The sequence below is a fragment of the Manacus candei genome, unplaced genomic scaffold, assembly GCF_025592945.1.
Source record: "Manacus candei isolate 608988 ecotype Guabito, Panama unplaced genomic scaffold, ASM2559294v1 h1tg000057l, whole genome shotgun sequence".
NCBI classification, from domain to species: Eukaryota; Metazoa; Chordata; class Aves; order Passeriformes; family Pipridae; genus Manacus; species Manacus candei.
The window spans coordinates 1,091,750-1,113,016 of NW_026138105.1; the positions used below are offsets into that span (position 1 = coordinate 1,091,750).

Below are 21,267 nucleotides of genomic sequence, written 5' to 3' on the forward strand. Positions count from 1 at the left end.
ATGAGGAAAAGCAAAAATACAAGTGCTGAAAGCTCTGCTTCATCTGGTTGGTACTTAGTGTTTACAGGTGAAGTCTTGGGAAGAAGATTTTTAGAATATCCTGGAGAACACCCTGAGACTTCTCAGTTTGGTGTGGATGTTGTTTACTTTATAGTTGGAGCTATACAATGGGTAATTTGAAAGGAGTGGAGGGAGAGAAGATCACTCATTTGGAAACAGGAATAAATATAAGCAAGATGGGAAATTAAGCCAAGAATTCTTTTGGCATGTAGCTCCCAAGGCAGGAAAGTGGTCTGTTCTATGGTGAGCAGGTTCCTGAAAGCAGCAGGGGATGCTTCAGTGACATTTAATGCTTTTTGCTGGAGGTTGGGTTTTGCTGTTAACCCTCCTTGGAAGGCCAGGGAGTCATTGTCACATACTGAATTCCAGGACAGAAGGGAGTAGGGCCTGAGTGCCATGGCACACAATGGCGTACAAACAGCATGACTAAACCAGTGCTTTAGTTTTGTTGCCTAAAACTAAATCTGTTCAATGGATGTGGCTCTGCACTCACCCCTCCCTTGTGTCCCTTTTCTAGTTATAGTCTCAGATCCTCAGAATATCTTCATGGCAGGTTCTGCAGGCTGGAGGGACCAGGTGAGCGTGGGCGAACAGATTCTGCACCCATGAATGCAGACCTTGCTACCCATATTTGTGGCTGCAAAGTAGTGTCTGGGATCTGAACATGGGAGCTTATGGGGACTCTTCAGGCCTGTGAACTAAGAACGTGGTGGTTTGGAGCTTCCAGGAAAAGCAAACCAAGCTGTGAAGATGAAGACTTGGTGGTGGCTGAAATCTATGTAGGTCACAGATATTGGAGCCTCAGATGTGCTTAGAGAAGGCTCTGGGTCCACACCTGGGATTTGTTGAGCTCTTTCACTTCAGAGCTGGAGCCTGCACAGTGGCTCCTTTGTCAAATGGCCTGCTCAATTCCCAAAATGAAGTGTTCCAGAAAGTGCTGGGTTTAGTCCGGATCCCCCCTTCTTTGGGGTATCCATTGTTCTGGGAGTACTTGTGATATTTGAAATTCTTAAGGAGTCAAAGCTGGGGACTCTTGGCCTCTGGGAGAATAGTGTGAGCAGTGACACTGGGGACACATGGCACTGTTCCTCTGTACCTCTGCTTGGCTGGGGAGCAAAGTCAGCTGGGCTCTGTGGTATCTGGGGCTTAGTTCGTGTGAGAGCATTCAGAAATCCAATCAATGATCACAGCTGTGCTTTCCAAAGCTCCCTAGCACCCTACCCAAAAGGATTAGAAGGTTGGAATATTTGCTTAATTGCCTGCTCTGACTCTGAGTGCTTCCCTTCCTCGCCAGATCAGACCAGAATGTGGTGCAGCAGCTGAACCACTGTCAAATTTAATGCTAATGAAGAGGGAGCCGCCTGCTACAGCCTTTCCTATATTTGTTCATGTGATATTTTTTAATCTCATAACTAATGTCATGTTAAACAGTGAATTAGAATATGGAATAGCTTTCTCTAACATGCAAAATTTGTCCTGTGCCTCAGCCAACAGAAGTTTCCCAGCAATTTTAACTTTGATTCTTCAATATTAACATAATGTTGCCACATCTCAGTTTGTACATACTTAAAGGAGGAAATAGCTTCAATTGAATCTGTTAAAACCTCTTGATGATTGTAGCTTTGAAGATGTAAATCTCTGCTGACTGCCTGACAGCCAATGTCCGAGTGGAAAGAGTGTTGACTAAGGGCTGGAATTTTTGGTAGGGAGATGAGTCCAGCCTGATGCCTTCCCATCTCCCTGGTGAAGAGGCTGTGTTCATTGCTGTCTCCTCAGCTGCTGACACATGTGCTTTCCCTGGCCCTATGGGTACAGGGTGGGGTTTGTTTTCAGCTTACAAAGAATTTCTAGTCATCTGGGTGTGGGGAGGGTTTTTCATAATGGTCTGGGAAAACCACCTGTGCTGCTCCTGGTGGCGTCACTGAATGCTTCCCTTGCCTAAAATAGCTGAAATATCTTCCTGTGAGCAGATTACCTGCATCAGATAAAATTTGGGATACAGTAACTGAAAACTGTGATGCAAATCCTGATGCTGATCAAAGTGATGGAGAAATTTAATTCTTCTTGCCTTGAGGGTTTTTTGGCAACAATGGCGGCAACCTCTGGATCTTTTAGGTAGGCTAGAGAGTTGCTTGCTGTTCTTGGGGATGGAGCAATCCCCTGGGAGCCCTCTTCGTTGTAGAGGGAGCTCGGCGATGACTGACATCAGCGCAGGCCTGCTCCTGTTATCACAACTCTGTGTTGACAAGCTGCTGGCTGCCATCAGTGTTTTCAGCACCCTCTTGGCCAGCTCTTCTGTGAACAGTGTTTAGTGGCACACTTAAAATGATAGTAACTCATCCACCCTGCTTCCAGGACTGTCCATCGGTGGGAATGTGCCAATATTGCCTCAGCAACTGGACAGTTTTTTGTGAAAGCTTCCATGGACCACAGTAGTGTCTGTGGGCTTGGTTGCCCAAAACCTTTAGGTGTGATTCTGCTGTACAGGAGAAATTTGTGTTCCTGCATCTATTAAAAGATCCTGGACCAAGTGGTTCCTGATGGGCTGCAAGGATGGTCACTGGGCTGAAAGAGGTGTGTGGGAACTCCCACAGAGTAACTGTGCCATCTGTACCATGCTGGACTGACACGTGCACCTTTCTGAGAGGGCAGGACTTGGGTTATTGCTCAAGATTCAGCCACTGCCTGTACATTGAGAACTTGTGATGTATCTCCTTTGACATGTGAGCAGGTGCTTGGGAATGACTTGATTTGGGGTTTAGCAATCGGCATATCCTGAAATAGCACATTTGAGCTGCTGAGCTTTGACATAGACAAGAACAGGCTTCGTTTACCATAGTTTCTAAGCCATTTCTAGTCGTATGGATTTTGACTGGCTGTGACTTTGAGGAGGTGTGTTGAGATTCCCTGGACTTCTGCAGTGGCAGGGAAGCAAGTTAAAAGCATCCACATATGCCATCCTCTGAGTGATGTGGCAGTGCATGAAGTGAAGTGATGGTGAAGAGAGAGGATATGTTATGAAGTGCATAATTAGCTGGTGGGACTTACTTCTGCAGGATAGTCTGGAAACTGCTAGCTTGAAGGAAAACTAGTAAGACCTGCCTAATTACACTAGCTTTCTTAAACACTTTAATTAATGCTAATACCCTCAGTGCACTTAGAAGTGGCTGTAGTAGTGGGTACACGGAGGATTCGCAGTCATTCCGTAGGTTGGTGTCTCCTCCAAAGGCCTCCCCTGCTCTCTGCAGTTTGCTGCTTTGCAGAGCAGCAGGATAACATCCTTTGGTGGGGAGAGGGGGAGAAGCCTGCAATCTTGGGGCACTGGTTAATTCACATCTGGTTCACATTTATGCCCTAATTTCATGTCTGTGCTGCCATAACCCTGAGCAAACCTTGCAGAAAGAGCGACATTAACAGGGAGAGGAGCACACTGCTGTGTGACAGGAATTCTGTGGCACTCAGTTCAGCCCAGTGCTCACTTCCCCTGTTATCCATGGTCTGAGATGTCCTGTGTGGTTCTTGCTCTGCACAAGGCCTCTCTCATACAGAGAGAGCCCAAACTAGCCCAGATAAAAAGCTTCAGTGTGCAGTTGGCAGCCACAGAATCTGCTGCAGTCCCGTAGCGAGTGAATCGGTGTTTCAGGATGTGCCATAGTATGTGTTTAAAAGCAAGGAGGAATAGGGCCTGCAATAAGTGCTATTCCTGAAAAATATTCTCTGGAATGCCAATCTCTAGATAACTTCAGTTGCCTTTTCTCTCTCCTGTTCTGTTAGCTGGGTCACTCTTGTTTCCAGTCTCCTGGCTGATGGTGTTGGAGCTGCCCTGAGCACTGTGTGGTCATGCTGCTGCAGTGACAACCTGTTCATGGTTGAGTCCAGTGGACAGTTCCTTGTGCTAGTCCTAAGCTTTATTTGCTGCACCTGGGTGAGGTGCTGCAGGCACGATTCTCTGGAATAGGAGGATGCTTTGATGCATTAGCAGAAAGAGTTGTTGCTCTTGTGGCAGCACCTTTCAGTGCAGGCTGATACATGGTCACTAAGCTGTGGCCCTTACAGTGCTTGAAAGGGTCCTCATGTCTCCTGGAGCCCTGCGAGTGGTGGGATGCTGAGCTGCTGACCCTAGGTGGCCTCTGTGAGGTGGTGTGTGCTCCTGTCTGTCAAGTCTCACTTTCTCTTATCTGGCACTGGCTGCAGTGACCTGTTCCAGTGGCAGGGTCTGATGGAAGTGTCTGCTGTCTCTAGAAATCCTCTGTGGCATGGATGGTTCAGAGCTCAGCCCCTTATTGACGACCCTCTGGAGAGGGCTAGCTGCTGTGTGGCCCAGATGTGTAGGCAGGGTATCTGCAGAGCTTCCCTGCCTTCTCCAGGGTCAGGAGAAGTTCCCAGTGACTTGCTGTGTGCACAGAAAGGCTTCAGCCCCCCGGCACCCCCACTCTGCTGCAGCAAGGGACCTGTTTCGTCCCCCTGTGGCTGTTTCCACCCAGCTGTGCCTCAGGCCAGGGTCAGAGCCAGTGTGGAGCTGTGACTGGGTCCTGAGGTGAGGAGAGGGCTCAGTGGGGTGTCTGTGTAGCAAAAGGCTGCCGGGTGATGCGGTGATGCAGTGAGTCTTGCTGGGTCTCATAGTTTGGGGACCCCTTGGCACTGTGGTACCCCCAGTTTTGCACCCCCTGCACAAAGGCCAGTGGGCAGAAATGATGTGTCTGAGAGCAGCTTTGAAGTCCAGCTGGGCTGCTGTTGCCAAGAGCTTTCTACACTTGTGAAACCTGCCATGGGTTTGAATTCCACTGGCATTTCTCTGATAGCCTCTGCTTACTATTCTGTGCCACAGGGTCTGCGTGCCCAGGGATCTGCCTGGGGAAGGGCCGGGTGTGGTCATGGAGCAGCTTGAGCTTCTGGCCTGCCTGGGTGAGCTCTTGGCTGGTTTGGCAGCTCTGCAGGCCTGGCTTTGCTGGTGGGGCCAGGCAAGATCTGGCAACAGGAGGACTCTGTGGTGACTCCATCATGCCCAAGCTGGCAGGACAGTCTGTATGCTGCTGGGGACTCTTCTGCTGTCATGGCTGAATTCCTGGAGCAGGGCCCTGGGCTTGGTGGAGACTACAGGAGCATGGCTGATAGTCAGGGCTCTGTGGGCTTGGGCTCTCTTTAGCTGTGCTGCTTCACCTCTCTTGGTGTGTTAAGCTCCCAAAGCATCACCCCTTGTTAGGGAGGGTGCTGGGGGAGAAGGGGGAGAGGTAAGCACAGCCTGAGTCTCAGCACAAAGCAAAGGAACTCCAATCTGGTGGACCAACCCTTCACCCCTCTGGAAAAAGATGTGTGCCAGCACTAAATGGGCAGTGAGCTGGCAGGTGAGAGGCAAAGGGCCCTGTCCCTGGGGTCCAGGCACCCCCAGCCCATCAGAGATGCAATTCTGCTTCCCTTGGGACCATGTTCCCTTGGGACTGTGGTGTTTGTCTTCCCAGTGACTTCTTGAGGCAGAATGGTTGATTTGGGGAATCTTGGTTCTTGTTCATGAATTAAGCCCTTGGGCAGGGAGCGGCAGGGAATGCTCCTTTAGGCCACTGCTCAGTGCTAGCTGGTTTGGAGACCTGCCTGAGTCCCTCAGGGCAGAGGGACTCTTGCTGGATTCGTGGCTGGAGCAGGCTGGAGTTTCTTACCACTGTTGCAACTTGCTATAAAACCCCTGCTGACAATCACTTTGGGGAGGGTGGGGAGAAATCAGTTTTAGAAGCTGCTGCTTCTAAAACACAGCAGCTCCAGTAATAGTTGCTGCAGATGGGTTTGGGAGTGTCTGTGGTTGGCATTCCCTGTAGCATCTGCTGTGTCCCCACTGTCAGGCTGAGTCTGCAGCAAGCTGTGCTGAAAGGGGGGAATGACCAGATCTGTCAGATTCTTGGGGGATGTTGTCTGCTGCTTCGTACCTCTTTTAAATTTATGACCTTCAAGAGGCTCTTTTTAAAAAAACGAGCTGCCTTGTCTTCCCTGTGTAACAGTTCTCAGTGTATCAGTGCTTATTATCATTTCCCTGTGCAGGAATTCCAAACTGGAGCATCTCAGTGATGCTCAAACTTCTGGTACATGGAAAAATCCTAGGTCTCTCATGTAAAGATATCACAGTTTTAAGCTTTTCCTTCCCTGGGTAGTGTTCCTGCTCCCCCCTCCAAAGTACAGGGACTGGGTCTCTAATCAGAACTGACTGCTGAGGCTTGTGCAGCCCAAAGTGACAGGATACTGCCACCTGAGCCCCCTGCCTGCCCTGGGCACTCCCTGGGAGTCACACTGCATAGGGACACTGCAGCTCTCCCTGAGGGCATCTCTGTCATGGGTGACCATAGAACACAAGTGGTTGTACAAAGTATGTTGTGATGGATTTCTGGATGAGAGCTCTACTGTTAGTCTACAAATGCACGGCTGATGTTCAGAGAGAGCCTTTAGCTTCTTTATTTGCGTTTGACTGCAGCATCTGAGAGATGCTCCCTTGAGTCTGAGGTCCTTTTCCTGCAGATTTGTCCTGTTCTTTTGTTTCAGGGATATGCAGGAGCTTGCTTACTTGGCAGTGGTTGGGCAAGTGCAGGGCCGGCCCTCGTTTCCTAATAGCAGATGGATACATGGGTCCTGCCAGCAGGGCCTACGGGATGTGCAGGAGTGCTGTGACCAGGGTGGGTGCTGGACCTGAACAGGAGCATGAGGTGACGGATCTACCAGCTTTGTGCTTGCTGGAGCAGCACTTGCAAGCGGTTTCCCAGCTGGAAAGCAAAGACCTATTTGCACAGGTCTGTTTAATCCTGTGTTCCTGCAAACATGGAAGGGCTTCCTGTGACAGCTTCTCTTGCTGCACTGGGGAGCTTTAAGGTGTTTGCTTAAACCTAAAAAATTATTTCTTTCTGCAACAAAATGCCAGATTGCTGAAATGCAACCTGCAATCCTGGTACAGGCTGTACCAGTGGGGAGCTGAGTGTGGGTCAGGTATGTGTGGGGGTTGGATTGTGGCTGCTCCCAGAAGAGCTTGAGTGGGATGAATGGTTCTCCTTAGGGCATCTCCCCTCTGTACTTGTCTGTGAGTTGAGGCTGTTCAAGGGGAAATAGCAACAGCCATTCCAGAGCTGGTTGGGTCAGGAAAAGGGACAGAGGTACAACCCTGAGTGATGTTGCTCATCTTCCATAGCTGGTGGTAGGAACAGCTGCAGTAGTAGGAGTGACACTCCTGCCTTGGGGTGCCAGGATGTGACACCAGCCTGCTGCCCCTCAGCTCTCCTTGGTCCCTACTGCAGACGTGCCTGCTCTCGGTGTGGCCTCTTTGCTGTGCTCGCTGATGCCACTGTGATGCTCTTGCTTCTGCCTGGAATCCAGGGGCTGATGTGACAGGTCCCATTGCCTGTGGGGAGGGATGGGGACAGAGAGCCCAAGGCCTGGTTATCCTGGGAACAAGATAATTGTAAGATGGGAGAAGCAACAAGCCCACAGTGGTCCCAGTTGTCACTCCAGCCATGCCCAAACACTGCTACTCTACCTGCCGAGCTGTGCCGGGGCTGAAAGCTGAGGATGGGTAGGTCAATAACAAGGGGAATGTTGAATATCTCCATTGACCCCCTTCAAACTACTCAAGGTGATTTGGATGCACAGGGCTGTAGTGCACATGGATGAGGGCTATTCTCTGGTGCTGCTGCTGGGAGGAGCTCCTGGAGAATGCTCTGTCCCCTGACTTAAAGCAGAGCCTGGCTTGTGAATCAGCTTCATGATAAATAAACAGCAGGTACAGTAAGCAAAGCCAAAGGCTGTGGGAGCTGGTGAAATGTTAGTGTTCCTTTGGGTTATCTGAGAGTTCAAGGGCTCTGCCTGGCTGGTCACTCTGCAGGGCTCTGTGGGCACCATCAGCCCCCGTGGAGGCAGCATGTGATTTGGATAGTGATGTGGGGGAGCTGCTCTCTCCAGGATGCTGCTGCTGCTGAGGGTCAGACTGCAGTGTGGATCGAGGGCTGGCAGGAGAGCCCACGGCCCTTCCCTGGCTCCCCCAGCCTAGTCAGTCAGCAGCATTTCCCCATCAGGTGCCTGTTACCTGTGTAGTATCAAGGTGAGATTTTTCTTTTTTCAAAGATCAGTGCTACTAAGATTCATGAAGGGAAACACTGAGGCAGAAGGTATTTATAGCATTTCCAAAAACTGCCTTTTGGAACAAATGCAGCCGTTTGTCTTTGCTTTCCAGGAGTAGTTTTGTTTAACCACCGTAAGACTTCTTTTAAAATTTCTCTGGCACTCTAAAGACAGTCATTCTGTCAGAGCAAGAGATGACATCTTCATGGGGATTTCCCATTGTGTTCAGATGGAGTTATATGGGAGACTGACTTTTTATGTGGACAGATAGTGATAAGACAAAGAGGAATGGTTTTAAACTAAAAGAGGAGAGATTTAAATTAGATATTAGGGAAGAAATTCTTCCTTGTCAGAGTGGTGAGGCCCTGGCACAGGTTGCCCAGAGAAGCTGTGGCTGACCCATCCCTGGAAGTGTCCAAGGCCAGGTTGGATGGGGCTTGGAGGAACCTGGTCTAATGGAAGGTGTCCCTGCCCGTGGCAGACAGTGGAATGGGATGAGCTTTAAGGTTCTTCCAACCTAAACCTTTATGATTTCTGACTTCTATAGTTTTCCTGTTCACTAACAAAATTTGGCTAGGTTTCTCATCTGTGCCTCCACCTGGTATCTTAAAGGTATCTTGACATTCAATCTGTAGAATATTCAAAATAGCTTCTCTACAGACCAAATACAGGTTTGAGGAGACCTGTACTCTTTGGTCATGGCTGTAATGGCTAGAAATATGTTGTTTTATGAGAAAAATCAGGTCTGAAGGGATTGTTGTGAACCATAAAATCAATCAATGTCTGTATTGTCTTCAGTAGTAATTGTAACTGGGGATCATTTTCAACTCTCTACAAGTAAAGCATTCTGCAGTTCATTAAAGCTCCAACCTTGAAGTGTTCCTTGAGCTGATGAAAATCAGAGGTCAGGATTCTTGGAATGCAGCTGTTGCAGTTCCCTTTGCTATTGAAAACTGCCTCCAAACACAGCTCCTTCCAGCGGGGAGATCCTGTGGCAAAGGCCAGCCCAAAGCCATGCAACTGGAATCTCCCAAGGGTTGTTTTATTTAAAAGGCAAATGAACTTGTCTTGTAGAAGGGATTATTTTGGGGCATTCTGCTTTGCAAGGAACAGAGGTCATTCCTTCAACTCTTCTCAAGGAGAAGGGGGGATGCACAGAGCAGGACAGTGATAACAATCAGCCCTGCTGATGTTTGAGGGCAGTGGAACTCACTGCACAACTGACTCTGGCTGGGCACCTTTGAGGTGATTTAACAAAAATGAGGATGGTTTGAATAGGTCCTTGAAGTTCCTGGAATGATTAGAAGTGTCACCAGGCTGTATTGAATCAGCAAGAGCAGTGGAACAACTGGGCACTTCATGCAGACACACTTGAGGGCAATTACAATATTTAAATCTGAACCCAAATAACTTGACTGTGATCCTGGTGCTTCTAGGTACTGAGCAGGTAACAGCCTGGTGGGGTGTGAACAGGGGCCTCTTAAGTCAGGGCTGGATTTAGTATTCTCTTATGACTCTATGTATAGTCTTCCAAGAATCAAATGCCTGGCTCTTTGGAAGGACAGGGAGAAGATCCCAGCATGCCCAGCTGTTTTTTGAGGGTCTGGAGGACTGTCCAGTGTAAGGCTCTGCAGACACAGCTCCTCTGCCTGGGGCTGCAAAAGTGGGGATTGCCCAAGCCTCCAGGACAGGTGGAAGGTGCAAATTTGGAAACTCGCTGCTTTCTAAAAATAATGACAGAAGGAAGGCTATAAACAAACATCCTTCCCCCCCAAAATCAGTCATCCACAGCACGTTTTCAATTCCAACAGCTTGCTGAAATAAACCTTAGAAGATCCTGTGAGCAGGAATAGCCTAATGCTGCAAAGCTGGAAGCTTAAGCACAACTTCCACACTTCCTTGTTCTGCACCTTTTTGGGGCGTTTGCTGATGTTGCCAAGCAGACTGAGCTGATGGTTCTGCAGAAGTGTGTGCCTGTTCCAGTACCCATGGGGATTGTAGTTCCACATTACAGCACAAGCTGATTTTAAAATATAACAGACTGTGACCCGCAGCAACTCCAGAGCAGATCTATGCCCTGATGCGCTGTAGCCCTTTGGAAGAGTAAGTCAGCAACTGGAATGCTCCTGACTGGTGCAAATGGCCTCTGAGCAAGGAGGGCATGCTACCTGCATTTCCTGTGGAAACACTGGGATGCTGTTGGCTTCCTCAGTATGTTTGTCTCTTCCCACAGATGCAAGAAACACTGAACCTTAGTTAAGAGTTGTGTTGAGGGCCAAGGGCAGACCGTTCTAGGTGGGCTTGCTCTGACTTGTGCTTTTGAAACGCATTTAGGGAAGGGGTGTTTTCTGGGTTTTTTCTGGGTTTGCATTCAGAAGTCCTGTTTTATGGTTGTGGAGGGCTTCAGTGGGGTTAATTTGCAATTGCACTAATAAATGCATCCCTAGCTCTTCAAAGCTCCTGATCTTTTTGCATTTTTCATTTGCAATGTTTCTTAGAACCTTAAACTTATAGCTCTCATAGTCAACCCTTTGACCACATGTACATGAGCAGGGGTGTGTTTTGTTGGTCCTGAGTGTTTCCCTTCTAGCAGAGCCTGTGCTGCCCTTCAGTCAAGTGGGATGGCACAAAGGGATCCCCAGGAACAAGCCAAGGGGGATGCTGCAGTTTCCCTCTGTAAACAGAGCAGTACAAACAGTTTGTGCTGTCTGTTGGTAGGTGGGAGAAGGAATTTGGGTCTAGTTACTGACCCTGAACACTCCTGATCTCCCCCAGGATCTGCTGCCATTCTGTGCGGCCGTGCCCTCCCCTTGTTTTGCCTCACTGCACGTTGAATGTCAGATAGCCATCGATTTCTTTTCCCCAGTTACAGCCCTGTTGGTGTCAGCAGCAGGGAAACCTGAGATGAGCTCCTCATGAAGGTGCCAGCCAAGCCACTACAGTGCTGCCAGCAGTCTGGCCCTGAGCACGGCAGTGTCACAGAGCCCGTGGGTGGCAGGAGACCCTGCAGTTTGTGGGCTGGGCCCTGTCCCTGGCAAAGGACAGAAGCCATATGGAGTAGGGAGGTACTTAACTGAAGGGGCACATGGACATGTTTTCACCAGTTTGAGTGGCTATGACTTGCCCTGGCCTGGAGCTGCTGTAGCCCTGGTACAGTAACACAAGGCAGCACTGTGTCACTGTCAGGGTTGCTCAGCATCTTGGGGTACAGAAATGCTTTTAGAAACACAGATCTCCTCCTGCCATAATCCCTCCCATTTAGGTTCCTCCTTTGAAGTGTAACTTTAGCTGTTAATACTCTAAATGTTGGGATATGTAAATATGGGCACATCCAAATACTGTCAGTAAGGCCTGGGGTGGAGCTGTGCGGTTGCTCCACAGGGAATACGGCTCCCAGGGTTGCTTGGGATTGGCTCTGGTCCCATTGGAAACAGTTGAGGCTGCGGAAATCCCCCTCTTGGATGCCCCTCAAGTGTGTTCAGGCTCCACAGACAGGCAGCTGTCTGGACAGAAACAGAAGCTGCCAGGAGGCTCCTGTCACCTGAAACGTCCCTTTCCATACCTGTAATCCATTTGGATCAGGTTCATTTGATACTTCTCAGTTAACTGTGCTAAAACTATCCATGGAACAGATTGTCTAATTGTCCTGAAACATCAAAACATCTGTCAGGTGCCCTCCTGGGAGCTGCCCAGGGCATGCAGGAGGTTTGGGGGTGGAGGGTAATGTTGGGGAGCAGGAGGTACCTCTGCCTGCCCTTGCACTTCTAAATAGTCAAAGGATTCCTAACAGGGGACTGGTCTAATCTGGTACTAAATTTGTTAATATGCTAGTGGTTACTTAAGGGGTGGAAATGGTAAAATTAAGAGTATCGTTTAATGAAAATTATCTGTATTTGCATATATATGTATGTATATCAGTCACTGTCCACAGGTTTTGGCGAGGTTGTATATGGGACTGGGATGTAGGAGCTTGCAATTTGAGGTGCAAAACTTTATTGAGATCAGGGAATGTGGATTGAAGCATGGAAAGAACCTAAGGGAATCCTAGCCCTTGCAGCCATCAGAGCTGTACCAGGAAAACACTTAAGAACTGGTTTTAAGTTTGTACAGCCCTTCTATGGTGCTGGGTGACCTGGCAGAGTTTGAGCTGGTACCTGACAACATCTGCGTGTCAAGGGCCTGGGAAAAGGTGTGCATGGACCAAGATAATGCGTGGGGTTCAATTTGAGGGACAGAATCCCTTTGCTGGAGACCAAGGACTATGGATTGGGGCAAAGAACCAAGGAGAGTGGCAGCCCTGCCACCATCGGAGCTTCCCACATCATTGTACTGCAGTGACTTAGGGACACTTGGTTTGTCACTGATGTGGGAAAGGGGCTGCCCTGTAGCTGTGCCTCAGTGATGTACTGCCTCACCGCGTCCGGGGCAGGGACACATTTCCTTTTCACGTGTAAGGTACAGCTCAGGCCAGCCTGGCTCTCTGTGACCCAGGGTGGTCATGGAGCTGATCTGTTCCCAAACTAGAGCAGCAAAGCTTCCTGCCCAACCTGCAGGACAAAGCCTGGCTGTGCCCCACCACCAAGACAGTGAGGCAAGAGAAGGGTAACCCTGGGCTGACTGGTCAGGGATTCCCCCAAAACCTGCATCCATGCAATCTTTCAGCTCCCTGCCGGGAGAGTAGGACCAGAGGGCTTGGCATGCCAGAGCCACACAGACCTAAAGACCCCTTGCGAGAAACCTGGCAGCAGCACCTTTTCCCACTCTGGGAATGTGGCCCTCACAGAAGGTGAAGCAGTGGTGGGGCAGTGCTGTGCAAGGAGAGTGATGGAGCCTCTCTGGTGATGCCCAGAAGCAGGGCAATGTTAGATGTGACAGAGCTCCTCCACACACCCATGAAGGCTCAGACAACAGCAGAAGCTCAGATCACACCCTGCTGGGCTTCTCCCAGGTTGATTCCAGAGGCCCATCTGCACAACCTTAGAGTACGGACAGATGATGGCAGGTGGGTCACCAAGCCAAGAACCCCTGAGCACTGCCCAGGCCCCTCTGGGGGTTATCCCAGCAGAGCCTCAGCCTCGGTTCCCAGGTCTGACACGTGTCACTGTGAGCCATGCGGAGAAACTGTAGATCTTTCAGACTGAGGAGGCTGCTGGCAGGGACTGGGATGTGTTATGGGGTGTAGAGGAAAAGCAGTTTGGGATTGTACAGGACTTCATGGGAGACACCAAAGGTAGGATAAGAGAGCATTCGGTCATTTGGGGAAGACCAAGAGTAGGAAGTACAGGGTTAAGGGGATAAAAGGGGTCAGCTGTGTGTGTTTAGGTGGCTGGTCAGTGTGTTTGGCCATGCCCTGCCCATTACAGCCTGTCCTGGGTGGACAGCAGCTGGAGTGGGACTGTGGCCTCAGGGGCTTGTATATCCCTGGCAGACTGAGGGCCTAAACAAACATACCTGCAGGATCCGCCTTTTACATGTATTTTCATCAGTGGACTTCCATCCTGTCAAGCCAATGACAGGAGAAAGATGAGGCTGTGGTTGTGGCCAGGTTCATGTGGGTGCTCCTCTGATCTGTGTGGCCAGGCATGTGTGTATCCATACCTGTGGTGGATACGTGTGCTCTGTGCCTGCTGGGCACGCATCTCCAGCCTCGCAGCCGCTTGGAACTGGAGTCATGGAGTAGCCACCCTTGGACTGTTGTGTCAGCACATAGCAGACAGGTTTGTCAGGTACTTCAGATATATTCCTACCATCAGCATCTAACAAACTTATGGCTTTTTTCCATTTTTATAGGAAAAACTCTCACCCTGATCCAGACACTGAAACTTGTCAACTGATGGGACAAAGAACTGAGACACTTGGCTGTTCTAGGACACTAAAACATAGGGTTTAGACAAAGAATATTTTCCCCCCGTGGAGGCTTACACCTGCCAAACCCTGTAGCAGTCTTGGGAGGCTTTTCTATCCCTCTTCTCTATTTCCAGATTTTCACACATCATGGTATTCCTTTTGACTTCTTTTGCAAGCTAGCTCTGGCTCTGCCTTCCGCTTCCCCTATGCTTTGGTTTGGGTCCCCAGTGTGAGCTGCTGGCTGTGGGCTGGTTCTGCTTCTCTGCCTCCAGCTGCTGCTTGGAGGTGCCTCTTGAATGTTGTGACTGACTTGCTTTTTCTTTCTCTTTCACTGTATCTCTTTCTCTCTCTCCAATCTGTCTTTTGCATTCTCCATTCTTCCCACCTCCGTCACTGCAGGTTCATCATGCCTAGTGGCATATAAAAAGACTCCACCTCCTGTCCCACCACGGACCACATCAAAGCCGTTCATCTCTGTCACTGTGCAGAGCAGCACTGAATCAGCCCAGGACACCTACCTGGACAGCCAGGACCACAAGAGTGAGGTGACCAGCCAGTCAGGGCTCAGCAATTCCTCGGACAGCTTGGACAGCACCAGGACACCCAGTGTGACGAGGGGGAGCGTCGTGACTCCAGCCAGAGACACTCCAGAGTTACCTCAGAAAAATGCAACTTTGAAAAGTGACAAAGGGACTCTGACTAGCGAAGAGCCTAAAGTGGAGAATATCCCCAAAAGAAAGCTGTCGTCTATAGGCATACAAGTATGGAGTAGTTTGTTCTCCTTTGTCCCAAGGAATGTCCTTACCCCATCCATTTAGCGTGTGCCTTTTCTGTGACCAAGTGTGCATCTGAGCTCACTTAGAATAGCAAGAGACACTCACTGCCTTGTCAGACTAACTGCCTGTGTTCTCGGGGTGAGGGACAGTAGCACCTTCCCATAACAGCCCAGAAAGGACTAAGTTCTTTCAGTACAAATTTAGTGTTTCCGAGAGCAGTGGGATTATGTTAACTGAGTGAGTACCTCTGAAGAGGCCTTTTGCTGCTGGTCTGCCTGTACTTTGTACTCCTTCCCATCAACCTGCTCCTTGTCTGCCATGGTTCTAGGGACCTTCTGCTTGACATCCACGTGGGATGGGCTGCTGCAGTGCCACGTGGTCCCAGAGCTGTAGGCAGGAGGGATCAATTCCTTGCTGTCCACCATTCCCAGCAGGTTGCTGCTTCCCTTCCTGGAAGCATTTAAGTCTGTGGAAATCAGTGGAAATAAGCTGTTGATTTTGTGGTCAAATGAGAACCCATGTAAATCCATGCTGTAGTCAGCAAAACTGCATCTTCTGGAGCTGCACCCTCCTCCGGGGACAGGTTTCTTAGTTACAGGTGGCTATCAGCTCTTGTTCTGTGCCAGGTGCTGGTTCAGGGCTGTTTCCTGCAGATGGGAACTTGAGCAGCTTTAAATGTAGGATCTGAGCTTTGAACCACCGTCTGTGTGCTGAACAAGTTCTCCATCAGCTTTACAGCAAGGCTACCCGACCAGTGAGGTACAGGTGACAGTGAAGCTCCTCTGCAAGGTTAGTGGGGCAGAACACCTGCTGGAAGGGCAGCAAGGTGAGAGAACATGCATTGAGAGGCTGAGTGCCATCTTCTCCTCTTCTCTGAGCTAGTTCCCAAGCCACCTAGATTTCTTTCCTAAAACCTTCTAACCCTCTTATCTGGAGCTGTGGAGGGTGTCAGTCCCTGGGAGAGAGGAAGCAGGGCTTTACTGTCAGTCTCAATCAGCTCTCTGTCCCCACTTGAATCCCTTGGCCCTTGCCCATGTGGGATGGCACACACACAGGGACACACGGCCCTGCCCTGCCATGCAGACACAGGTGGGTGGGCTCTTAGAGCAGGTACCTGGCAGCAGCCCAGAGGACACAGCCCTGATCCTCAGGTGGGAGCAGAGCTGAGCAGTAGCCTCATGCCTCTCCTTAGACAACCCTCCCGTTGGCGTGTGGTGTCAGCATTGCTCTGTGTGTGTGCAGCACCCCGGTCTACTAATGTGAATTCCAGCAGCAAGTTCTTGTGTCTGTTTTTGTCTGTATTTTTTTTGTTTAATAAGGTTGACTGCCTTCAGCCAGTGGCAAAAGAGGAGCCTCCTCCACCAGCCACCAAATTCCAGTCCATCGGGGTACAGGTAGAGGACGAGTGGCGGTAAGTGAGACGCAACCTTGTGTAGTTTTCTTTCTTTTAAATTGTGCTTCCCCCACTTCTGCTTAGACCTTCTTCCCTGCTTTGTGCCAGTGAGTGGTGTTGAATGGGGCCCATGGAGAGCTCTTCCTCCACAGCACGTACCCACTGCAAAAACCACTTGTTCTGTAACAGCCAAATCAATAGGAGCTTGACATTAAATAAAAAAATAAAAAACTACAAGCTGTAATTATAGATGTGCGTCAGCCCTCTCGTCTGAACGGCCGATTGCAGTAAGCAGGCAACCTTATAATTCTGTCTGTCTGAGTGTGTGGTGTGTCTGTGTGTGAGGAGGGGCAGGGTGAGGCTCCACTGTAGGCATAAACCAAATGGATTTCACTGTCGGTGCGGGAGGCTGGCCAGGTCGAGTCCTGCTATTGAATGTCTGCTTTTGATCTCTCTAGAAACAGCCACTCTCGCAGCATGTCCTCCAAACAGGACACAGACTCTGACACACAGGAGCCCAATAACTCCAACTGTAAATCATCTGAGAGAAGCCTCGCTGAGTGCCCCCAGCACAACTCCATTGGTGTTGATGCCACCACCAGGCAACCAGCCAAGCCCTCACAGATTAAGAGAAACCTCTCCTATGGAGAAAACAATGACCCAGCCCTGGAGCCTTCTTCCCTTCCTCCCCCTGACCCCTGGCTCGAGACCTCCACATCACCATCGGAGCCCACGCAGCCCGGGGCCTGCCGGCGGGATGGGTTCTGGTTCCTGAAGCTGCTGCAGGCAGAGACAGAGCGCTTGGAAGGCTGGTGCCGTCAGATGGACCAGGAGACCAAAGAGAACAATCTCTCTGAGGAAGGTGGGTGTTGGCAGCCTCTGAACTGCAGCAGCCTGGCAGCACCTGTGGCTGCCGCATCCCTGGAAGTGAGCAAGGCCAGGTTGGATGTGTGGTGTTGGAGCAACCTGGCCTGGTGGAAGGTGTTCTTGACCATGGCAGGGAGTAGGAATGAGATGGCCTTCCAACCCAAACCATTCCTTGATTCTGTGAAATTACTTGAAGCCCACAGAGGCAGAGCATGGAGGTGAGGATGGGATAAGGAACACTTTTTCCTTGGAAAGGATAAGGTAACTTCCTCTAGCAAATGGAATAAGAAATAAGGCTGTGATGCAGCATATAAGACGTGCACGGGATGATGTGGCTTCTGACTACTCAAAACTGCTAAAAGCTTAAATGGATTTAATCTTAAAAGAAGTTAAATGGGAAAAGCTTTCAGGGAGGCTGTGGGATCTCTCCAAGCCTTACGCATTACACATTCAAACAGGGAAAAGCTTAGCTGGCAGTGGGACAAAATGAACACAACTTTTGAGCTTGTTTAATATGTTCAGTTGATGAACTTGTCTTTATAGGAAAGTAGAGGTTTCTTCATATAGGAAAGCCTCACTGAATTTGTGCTGAATACACCAAAAGCATATGCACAGGGAACACAAGGCCACTTGATATTATTGGGTTCAGTCCCAGTTGGGCTTGTTTCATTATTTTCAAATGAGTTGACAAACTGTGGGCTTTTTGCAGTGGGAATCATGCCTATGGTGCATGTAGAGTGACAGGAGTGGGTGACTCTTTGTATGGAGTCTGGTTTTTATGTTTTTAATACCTGAGAAAGGTGAAACAAAGGTGAGGCTCAGTTTTAGCTCACTGTCACTGCTGGGGCCCGAGGAGCTAATGCCTAATCCGATTGCCCTCTAGTGCTGCCCTGGCTGCCAAGGGTGCAGGCCTTGCCAGGGATCTCCCTGCCTCGGGGTGACCTGGTTTGACCTGTGGCAGGAGTGCTCTGACAAGGAAACACACCAAGACTCATGTGAGCTGTGACCTCTAAGAACAATCTGCTGGTAGATCCTGTAACCAAACCCTTGGTGGGTGTGAGTGAGCCCAGCACACGCTTGTCCCACTAAGATTTCCAAACACTCTGAGCTAGCTCAGGTGCAGCAGCAGAGCAGGGGGAGAGTGGGGCTCAGCTGGTCCCCGCTAGTGATGGAGCTGCAGGCCCGGGAGTGGGGGAGGCTCTGAACCTGGCTTTGGAAGGGAAGAACCCAAACAGTGTATTTGCACTAATGAGCAGAGGAACGTTGCCATGCCAAAAGGCTGCTTGGAAAACCTGTTAAGAGGAGCATGAAGTCCTGGGTGTCAGAAGTCCTGTCCTCAGTGTGTTAATCCCTGCTGGTACACGGAGGTTGCAGACGGGTCTCCTGCCCTTTGCCACCTTCACCTCGTGCAGGGGTGGAAGAGCAGGATGTGATCTGTGAGGAGGTACCAGCAGACCTACTCACAGGTGGTGCTGGTGGCTCCTGAGGGGCTGAGGGCAGTTTAAAGAACTTTCTGCCATCTTGGGTGTTGTAATGTCCTCAGCCTGGTCTACTTTTGGCCTACCAGAAGGAGCATTAATAGATGGTAAAGACAAATGTAGTTTCAAAACATCATCTCTCCCTGAGAGCACTCAGTGCCTGAAGATCTGTGAAACTGTTTTTCTAATAACTTGAGTGTTTCTTTGCTTCAGAAACTCTGGAGTTTATTGCTGCAATTAATACTCCATTCAAATGAAGTCTTTTTCTTTTTTCCTCACCCACAGTCTTAGGAAAAGTCCTGAGTGCAGTGGGCAGTGCACAATTACTAATGTCACAGAAGTTCCAGCAATTCCATGGCCTCTGTGAACAAAACTTGGTGAGTCTAGATTTGTCTCTTCTGGTTTTCAGAGGGAATATATCTGCTTCAGCAGCACTACAGGAACATGGTGAGGTATTAACAGGCTGCTGTCACTGAAAACAAGGGCAGTGCAGCTGTAGCCTCAGGTCAATGCCACGGTGGGTGAGGGCTGGCTTAACCTGCTGCTTCTCAAGGGTTTTTTGGGGTGAACTGCTGAGGTTTGGCTAAAGAGGAGGGACTGTTTGGAAAGCCTACTCTTGACCAGATATGCTTCCTTTGTGTGTAGATGATGTGGTTGGTAAAACTGTCCCGACAGGATTATCACACTGGTCACACAGCACTAGGAATCGATTTCTGCAAAGGGAATGTAGGGGTTTGCCCTTGTTCAGAGCTGAACAGGGCTAATGTGGATTGATGGAATCTGTGGGTTTGTTTTCCCCTCGAGCTTTATGGATTTTGCCAACTTTCTCAGAGGTGAATTCCCCTTTACATGTAAAATAATCCCAGAGAAACATGAGAAGGAGAGGGTAAAGTGCGGAGCATTTGCCTGCTGATCTGGCTGATCACAGCTGAGCAGCAGCACCACAGGCTGCCAGGCTATCAGCAGAGCTTTGTGCTGAGTTGCTCCAATGTGATCCCAGGTTTTCCAGGGCTGACAATGGCAGTTCAGCTGTCTGGGAACTGGGAAAATCCTGTTCCTGGAAGAAATTTAAGCTACTTAAAATTTTTTTACCCTAGCCTGAGAAGTACTGGTGCTTTCACATTGTTTTGGGGGGGAATGGAGCAAAGTAATTTTGCTCATGAAAGCTCTGTTTGGCTCCTTGGAGTGCTGTACATCTGCATGTGAATTCTCCAGGCATCAGAGCTGTGTTTGTGTTGTGGTGTGTCCACTTCCGTTATTTCCCACCCTGAAATCAGGATCTCTGTGTTCTGGCTTTGATTCCCATGCTGGGGACCTTCAGGTGGGAGTTCCTGCTGTGGGATTAGTGCCAGCAGAGAGTGTCTATCTCAGGGCTATTCTTCAGGCTGCTGTAGAAGTGCAGTCAGTACCTCTGCTTCCTGAGCTTGGCAGAAATGTTTTGGGCTGTAAATGATGACTTTGGGTGTCTGCATGCTCAGGGCTGGTGTCTCCTGTGGGTTCTTGATGGTTTTGGTTGCGGGCAGGCATGAAAGGGTAAAAGGTAAAATATGGTTGCAGGCTGCTCTGCTTGCAGGAAGGTATGTTTGTTCTCAAAGGGTTTTTTTTAATGCTTTCCCTTCTAGAACCCTAATGCCAATCCCAGACCCACAGCCCAGGATTTGGCTGGATTTTGGGATCTCCTTCAGTTGTCCATTGAAGACATCAGCATGAAGTTTGATGAGCTGTACCACCTGAAAGCAAATAGCTGGCAATTGGCAGAGACACCAGAGAGAAAGGTGAGTGTGGGGCACTGGAGAGTGGCCAGAGCACCTTGCAGACAATTTTGGGTATCTATTTCTGTCTGCAGACAGATGCTCTCAAGGACTTCTGCCATCTGGCACTTGTATGGTCTCACAGCCTTGCAAGATAACTGAAGCCATTCTTGAGTAAAATTTGGAACAGTTTTGTACAGCTTTTCCAGCTGTTGGGATGGAGAGAGCCCAGAGTGGTGAGCAGTGCTGCAGGGGCCTCCAGTGTTCCCAGCAGTGGGTGAATGGGTTTAACTATTCCTAGTACCTGAGTAGTGTAGAAAACAACTGGAACCTTTTGAAAATGCAGAAGAGGTGGTGTCCCTGGCTCTGCAGTTAAGGGTAGAAGGACTGTGGCTCAGGGCAGGGCAGCATATTAAAATTTTGCAGTTCCAGATCAAGTCATGTTTTCATGCCGCCTGTGCTGTGCTCTGACCTCCAGCTCGGCCAGACACAACCTCTGAACTCCAGGCCACCTCAGAAGGCGCCTGTACTGTGGAAGCTGCGTAGAGCTGTGTCGGGGGAGGTTTAGGTTGGATCTCAGGAAAAGGTTCTTCCCCCAGAAGGTGGTCGGGCACTGAACAGGCTCCCCAGGGCAGTAGTCACAGCCCCAAGGCTGCCGGAGCTCCAGGAGCGTCTGGACAGCACTCTCAGGGACATGGTGGGATTGTTGAGGTGTCTCTGCAAGGCCAGGAGTTGGACTCCATGATCCTGTCTGTGGATCATCAACCTCTGGGTTGTGGACTCCCCGCCCATGGAAGTGTTCAAGGCCAGGTTGGACGGGACTTGGAGGAACATGGTCTAGTGGAAGGTATCCCTGCCCATGGCAGGGGAGTGAAACTGGATGATCTTCCAGCCCAAACCATTCTGTGATTCCATGAGTCTCGTAGGTCCTTTCTAACTCAAAGACATTCTACGAGTCTGTGAAATGCAAAATGGCACACCTCTAGAAACTGGGGCAGCTGGTTTTG

The 21,267-nt window shown here is 49.7% G+C and overlaps 1 protein-coding gene across 9 annotated transcripts in view; it reads left to right on the forward strand.

The window, feature by feature from the left end:
* Positions 1 to 21,267, forward strand: part of DLGAP4 (DLG associated protein 4) — a 148,925-nt gene that overhangs the window by 125,750 nt on the left and 1,908 nt on the right. For all 9 annotated transcript variants that reach the window (XM_051803252.1, XM_051803251.1, XM_051803254.1 and 6 more), the window contains 5 exons: positions 14,395 to 14,756; positions 16,091 to 16,182; positions 16,623 to 17,026; positions 18,795 to 18,886; positions 20,132 to 20,284. In XM_051803252.1, coding sequence (XP_051659212.1) covers positions 14,395 to 14,756; positions 16,091 to 16,182; positions 16,623 to 17,026; positions 18,795 to 18,886; positions 20,132 to 20,284 — 1,103 coding nt within the window. The remainder of the gene's footprint in view (positions 1 to 14,394; positions 14,757 to 16,090; positions 16,183 to 16,622; positions 17,027 to 18,794; positions 18,887 to 20,131; positions 20,285 to 21,267) is intronic.